This window comes from Leptonychotes weddellii, chromosome 6, assembly GCF_054177405.1.
Source record: "Leptonychotes weddellii isolate Sample4059 chromosome 6, ASM5417740v2, whole genome shotgun sequence".
Taxonomy (NCBI): Eukaryota; Metazoa; Chordata; class Mammalia; order Carnivora; family Phocidae; genus Leptonychotes; species Leptonychotes weddellii.
In genome coordinates, this window is record NC_138374.1 from 98709002 (window position 1) to 98715949 (window position 6948).

Here is a 6948-nt window from a genome sequence, read left to right on the forward strand (position 1 = left end):
GAAATAGGAGGGGGAGATGAACCATGAGAGACTATGGACTCTTACAAACAAACTGAGGGTTTTAGAGGGGAGGGGGGTAGGGGGATGGGTTAGCCTGGTGATGGGTATTAAGGAGGGCACGTACTGCATGGAGCACTGGGTGTTATACGAAAACAATGAATCATGGAACACTACATCAAAAACTAATGATGTACTGTATGGTGACTAACATAACATAATAAAATCAAATTAAAAAAAAAATCTAGCTGCATTCAGTTATACCTTATCTTGGCAGAAATGTAAATTGGTATGTTACTACTCCCCCAGGATGTTTACATTTTAAGCTTTTTCTCTTTTTCTTTGTAGAAGAAGACTTTTACGCATCTTGGGTCAAGTTGGGGGTGGCCTTCTCTTTTTCTTGGTTTCCCAGGGGAAAGGGGTGCTGAGAGTAGACATTACATAACTCCTCCTATCAGAGCACCACGTGGGGACTTGCCAACTCCGGGGTCAGGCATGGGATTTAAGGCTGCCACTCCCCAACAATCCCCTCCCTACCACAGGCGAGCTGAAGGTGCTGATGCTAATGGGCTTGGGTTACGACTGGAGGAGGTAGGAGGAAATCATTGCCTGCCTCTGGAGTCTGAAACACAAACAGGCACGAGCTCAGGAGAGCTAAAACCCTATGACTTCACCACTCTGCCTCCACGCAACTCTGGGGGTACTCTTCAATTCAGTGGAGGAAGAAGAAATTTGAAATCCCAAACAAAGCTCCAGAATGGGCCTCCCATTCCTCTTGCTAGCTACTATGTCAATCTATCCCAGTGGCTCTGGAATGCAGAGGCTGACCCATTTCAGCCAAAGAGGATGTGTGGTAAGGTCAGATCCTCTCACTCAGCCAACAAACACTCACAGTGACCCATATGTGCCCGGGATGTTGCTGTGGGTAAAGATTACGTGGTCCTGTCTCTCCAGGGCCTAGGCCATGCCTTCACTGTTTCTGCTTTTGGCTCCCTTCCAGAGGTAAGGGAAGTAAAAACTAGAAGCAAAATTTTACTATTGGAAAACAACGTAGGTGAACTTTTGCTTTTGCCAGCATGAAATTGGGCAAAATACGCCCATGAGAACCAAGCTCCTAAAAGTCCTTTTTCAATAACGACCCCTGGACTTCATAAACAGAGAGTTTAGAGCTTTCTTGATTAAAATTTTCCAAACTCAGGAAAAATTCATTTTCGAGCATTGCCTAAAAGCCTTTCCAAAGTCAGGCAATCTCCCTCTCCCCTGCCTCAGCCTGCCAAATGAGCTCTGCCTTCCAGTCGCTGGGTCGGAAACAATGAACGACTGGTCCCACCGGTTCCCCAATTAGGCCCGGAGCCAGGGGCAGCCCCAGTGGGGAGAGCTGGGCTCTCACACAGCATTTTCCACTCCGGCTCAGAGACAGGCGGGGAGGCCCTGAAGGGAGTGGAGGTCCGGCAGCTGGAGGAGTGCCCTTGGTATTCCAACATTCCCGGCAGATGAAGTCATCTGAGATACAGAGTACTTGGCAGTCGGCTTCTCAGGATGCGATTGCATGTTCCCCCTGCTCTGATTCCCCAAACATAAAACAATTCCACAGGTACTGTTTGGAATGTAAGGTTATTTTCTTTGGCACTGATGCAGCTTCCCTTATCGGTCGTGAGGAACTGCTTCCTTTCCCTCACTGAGGAAATCGGGCGTCACTTCAGGGAAATGCCTGTCAAAAGCTCCAAGTGGGTCAGCCGCCATGGCAACCATCAGCCAGCAGGCCAGCGAGGGGATAAATCGTCAGGCTGAAAGCCTGTCCTAACCTCGCTCTGACTTTCTTCAAAGATAATTTCAAGCGGCCCACGACCTGCAGTGGTGGCCCTTCCTTTGTCCTTGAAAACAGGCAGTCAGTTCCTCCAATAGGAAAAAACAGCCACAGAAACTTCCTCTGACAAGACGAGGCCACTGGCAAGCTCAGTGACAGTGATGTCTTCCAGCTTGACAGAGAAATACCTTTTCAGGGCTTTTTGAACTTTTCTGAGGGCAGGAGCACAACTGGATTTAATTCTTTGCCTGCTGAATGGGGGTGGTTGTGAGGGGTTTCCAATCATTAGATAGAGGAGCCAGAGACAGATAATAAAAGGCAAAATCAAGTTCAGCTTGGGACATGTTGACAAGAGAAGGTAAAAGATCCTCTTTACGGTATTAGAAGAAACTCAAGGAAATCACTTCGCTTCTCAAAGTCAGTTTCCTCTTCTATAAATTGAGAGCACCAGACTAGGTGGTCTTAAAAATCTCCTTCTTGGCTCTAGAAGGCTGAGGCTCTGTAATTAGCACTTTGATAAACTTTAGAATTTTTATCCACCACCAATCCTCCAGCAGCTTGTCTCTCTGAGACAAACCAAGGTCATTCATCAAGTAAGGGAGAACAGTTTGGGGCGGCTGGGTGGCTCAGTCGGTTAAACCTCCGACTCTTGGTTTTGGCTCAGGTCGTGATCTCAGGGTCGTGAAATCGAGCCCCACGTCGGACTGTGCGCTCGGTGAGGAGTCTGCTTGAGACTCAGAGAGAGTCTGCACTCTCTCTCCTCTCAAACAACTAAATAAATCTTAAAAAAAAAAGTATAGGGAGAACCTATCTTCAACATGGAGCCTGCAGAATCAGAATCTAGCTTGTTCTCTGGAACCAAGCAAGTACTCACTGTCAGTTTCCACTTCTTGCTTGTGAAACTGCTCAAGAAGATTTTGTGCCCTTCTCTCTGGATCAGAGCCTGGCATCATCCGTTTGAGATAATCCAGCAGTTTCTGTAAGCAAGGGAAGTGAGGGGGCTCCCGGAAGTCCTCTGCACACTGGTCAAGCCAGGCCCTCAGGATGGAGGCGATGGCACTGAGAAATAGAAAGGGAGAGTCACTGCACCCAACTGGCTGTGGGGGCTCAAAACAGGGCCTGGACACCGTGGCCTCACCCAGAACACTCCACAGGACTTGGGGTCAACAGAGAATTCATCCCGAAGTTCCTGGCAATGTCAGTGAAGTTAAAGCGCTAGAAAACAAGCTGGTTACATCTTTATTATTTTAAGTGGTGGCTGTATAGCGCGGGAGAGACTGATAAGTTCCAAAACGACAAAGGACCATCAACTTATCAACTTTGGAAAAACCCGCACAGGGGGAAAAAAAAAGACACGTGGAAGAAGATTTAGTGAGTCCTGAAGCAACTTCAAAGCAATCTGTGACAGTGAGATTATGGGTTTCCAATTCTGGCTTCACTCAAGTCAGAGACCACAAAATCAACTGGACCGACATTTTAGAAAATCACTGACTGATGGTGGACCCAAAATCAGTCTACTGACAGGAAGTGCCTATGTTGGGAAAAGATAAAAGCACTGATTTAATTTTACAAAGATTCCCAGGGGTTCAGCCTAAGTGCCAAAAAAAGTCCTCCCCCAATTATCCTCTGCTTCTCAAATTATAAGAGGAGAATCTGTGGGAGAAACAGCACCTCTTAGAGAAGTAGGTCTTTGTAAAGTAAGGGAGAAAATGTGGAGATGCAAAGCCCCAGTGAAAGGGATTCCCTCCGATGGCTCAGCAGGGTCTGTGTCGGGTGAGACAGGGGCCGGGGCACGAGGAGCCAGGGCCACACACACACACACACACACCCCACGCTACTAATAACACAACTGTGCTGTCTTTAGGTGAGGGGCAGCCCCTCATCCAGGTTACAAACAGCTGACTGGCAAAAAGGATAAAAAGTCTTGAGTGCTGTGATTCTACGCTTCATCTTCAAAGAGGACATGCTGGGCTGTGTCTGCCAGGAAGGACAGTTCTTTGCCTCTTTACTGACCAGCCGCCCCCATGGCTAACGCAAATGCACTGATGATGGCTGCAGGTGATGGGGGCTATAAATTAATCCACATGTTATTGATGGGACACTTCGTTTTAGCTGAAGACCCCAGGGACCAAAATTTTTCAGCTGATAAAAAAATACGTTAGCACCTTTAGAAATGATCATTTAAGTATACTTCAAACAAATTGTTTACTTAGTTAACAAACTATAAAGAGACCACAAGGTAATATTATCCAACGATGTGGACCTGCAGGCTGGGCTTTCGCAGGCATGTCTAAATTCTACACGTCCCAATTTCCTACCACAGAGCAAGACTACAATCCAGGCATACGTACAGCTAAAGCCAATTCAAGGCTTAACTTCTGGAAGTAGAGTGCAAACAGAAGAAAAATAAATTTACTAACTGTTTCCACTGCTATGGATATCGTTGCTTTACCAATGAGAACATGAAGGTGTCTGGAACTATAATATTTACATGCATACGTCAGAAGTATTCGGTGACATAAAGCCATCAAATAAATGCTGGAATTTAAAGCCACAGAAATGATTAAAATATGCTCTAAATCTTTAGTACAGATTAAATAAAAAGCCAAACAAAAGTTTCCCTTCCTTCTAAAAAGTTCGAAGAAATTAATACGAGCTCTGGGATTAAATGAAAACCTAAGTGAAATGAACAGGCTTCTAGTCAGTGGACCTACGATCCTTGGTTTGCCGTTTCTTCATCGTTCCATATCCATGCTTGTGTCCCCCCCGCCATTCATATGGTGAAACCCTCACCAGCCCCCCAAAATTGATGGACTTCTACTTTCTGACAGCCCACACAAAGCATTCGTTATTTCTCCTTTCTTCACAAAAAACAAGTATCATGAATTAAAGAAGAAAACGAAGTGGCATTCTGATATGTCATTTTTCTAAGGAATGGGACTTTTTTCCTATGAATTCTTTCTCTTCTTGGCTGACAAGCACTGAGCCCAGAACCGGGGTAGGCACACAGGTGGGTTCATAGCCCAGAAGGCAGGAAAACCTGACATTTGCCTCCGTCACATTGATTCTTACGTACACTTTTGTCCTTCTCAAGAGAAGGGCGAATTGATTTCATGAGTAGAACTACTCATTTAATATTTAATACTTCAGTGAGAGGATACACTTCCAATGATACTGATGGAAGAACAGTCATGGAGGGATGATAATGCACATCAATCAATAAAAGTAAAAAGAGCCTCCACCTAACAACAAGACCAGCAATGCAATGACCCTAGTGACTCCTCGGTTTCATGACTTGAAAGAAAACCCAGGCAGAAATTCAGAATCACAGGTAAAAGACAGATAGGAAAAGATATTAATATATCATTGCCTTCTTGGCCTCCCATAATTGTTAGTTTTAAAAATTACAAAGCTGATTCTTTATTGCAAAGAAGTAAATATTATAAATGTATACAAACTAAAACAGCAAAATACCTATGTCCTCTTCATTCTAATCCCATTTCCATGACTACCTATCAGCAGTTTGGAGTATATCCTTCTAGACTTTTCAAGAGATATGTATATATATTTAAATAAATATGCTATGTATATATAAGCCAACATGGATTTTTTTTTTGCCCCACTGAATATATGAAACCGACACCTCCCCATTTAAGATCTACCTTATTGTTTCCCAGAGTTACATATACTATTCCACTGCATGGACACACCATCATTAATGTAAGCATTCTTCTACTAGTGTGCAAATACTCAAGTTATTTTCATGTTCTCACAATCACAAACAATTACAAAGTATGTATCCTTGTTTACATCTCTGAGTACTTACGCATTTCTATGGGACACATTATTTAGAGCTTATTCTCATGGAAGTTGCAGCCTGGAAGGGCTAGGGGAGTTCTGAAGAGGGACTTGAATCCAGATTGGACTTGCCTTTAGGTGCACATTTCGTCCTCCTCAGTCTGATGTTTTTAACTAGCTCTGGTAATCTATTCCTTCTACCCTTTGTGACAGTGCCCTTCCCATAGCTTAGCCTAAGAGGACTTTGAAAGTTCACTATAGACCCAGACACTGACTTGGCTAGAAAAAGCAATTTCACAGAAAAGAGGAATGAAGGGGGGGAGGAAGAAGGAAGAGGAGAAGGGAAGGAAACACACAAACAGCACAACACGAGGCAGACCCCTGCCCTCCTATCAGCAGGGTGGTTATCAGCATGCCAGGAAGGGAGGTTTTCTGGAAAGACCTGGACATGTGCCCAATGCTCACAGTAGCTTTATGTTTACCAGTCCTGGGAAGAAACTTCCTGTTCTTGATAGGCTATAAAGCAGATAAAATGTGAAACATTTAATATTTCAAAAAGGAAAGGAACATCACAAAATCATGGCAGCCAATGGGATTTCTGGCCAACACCTTTCCATCTCACCCTTCATGGCTCCACCCGGAAGATCAAACTTATGTCCCAACCAGAACTGGTTGTTTGGGAGAATGTAAAGAACCTCCATACTGAAGGGAAATCTGGTTTAAAATCACAAACTTACAGGAAAGGTGTGACTATTAAGCTAGAGAAGCTACTTGGCTCTGCACCAGAACAAGGAAGGAGGATGAAGGAGGAAAACCAGCTGGGATGGGTCCTAGTTGTGCCACCTGTGAACAAAGGGAGTTGGCCAGGTCCCTCAACTCCACTGACCCCTACCTGGAGGAGACATGCAGTAATACCTGCACGCAGCTCCCTGACACCGTTCAGTACTTTCAGCCCAAAGGATGGCAATACGGGCATTTCCAGGTACCTACAGAGAAACCTAACTGTTGGCAGTCTTAAAACTACTTGCCATAAATCACAAAAGGAAGGGACTTAAAAAGGTAAAAGGGCTCAGTGAAAATCAGTCAGCACTCATGGACATCACTCAGAGAATCCTCTATCACAGAAAGGATGACGTGGAATTCACACCGTGGTACACCACGTGTGGCCCCAGGCCTGCTGCACGAAGTCATTGGAAACAGACTACGCGCATGTGCGAACGTGCACGCACGCGCGAATGTGCACCCCCCCCCCCCCCCCGTAAGGCAACCTCGTCGGGACAGATCGACTCAGGGACCCCAAACTCTAATACAAATCACAAGACGTGCTTCTTGAATGACTTGTGAAG

The 6948-nt window shown here is 45.0% G+C and overlaps 1 protein-coding gene across 8 annotated transcripts in view; it reads right to left on the reverse strand.

Moving 5' to 3' along the window:
* Positions 1-6948, reverse strand: part of RGL1 (ral guanine nucleotide dissociation stimulator like 1) — a 329410-nt gene that overhangs the window by 129098 nt on the left and 193364 nt on the right. For all 8 annotated transcript variants that reach the window (XM_081824740.1, XM_081824737.1, XM_081824734.1 and 5 more), the window contains one exon: positions 2679-2863. In XM_081824740.1, the coding sequence (XP_081680866.1) occupies positions 2679-2863 (185 nt within the window). The remainder of the gene's footprint in view (positions 1-2678; positions 2864-6948) is intronic.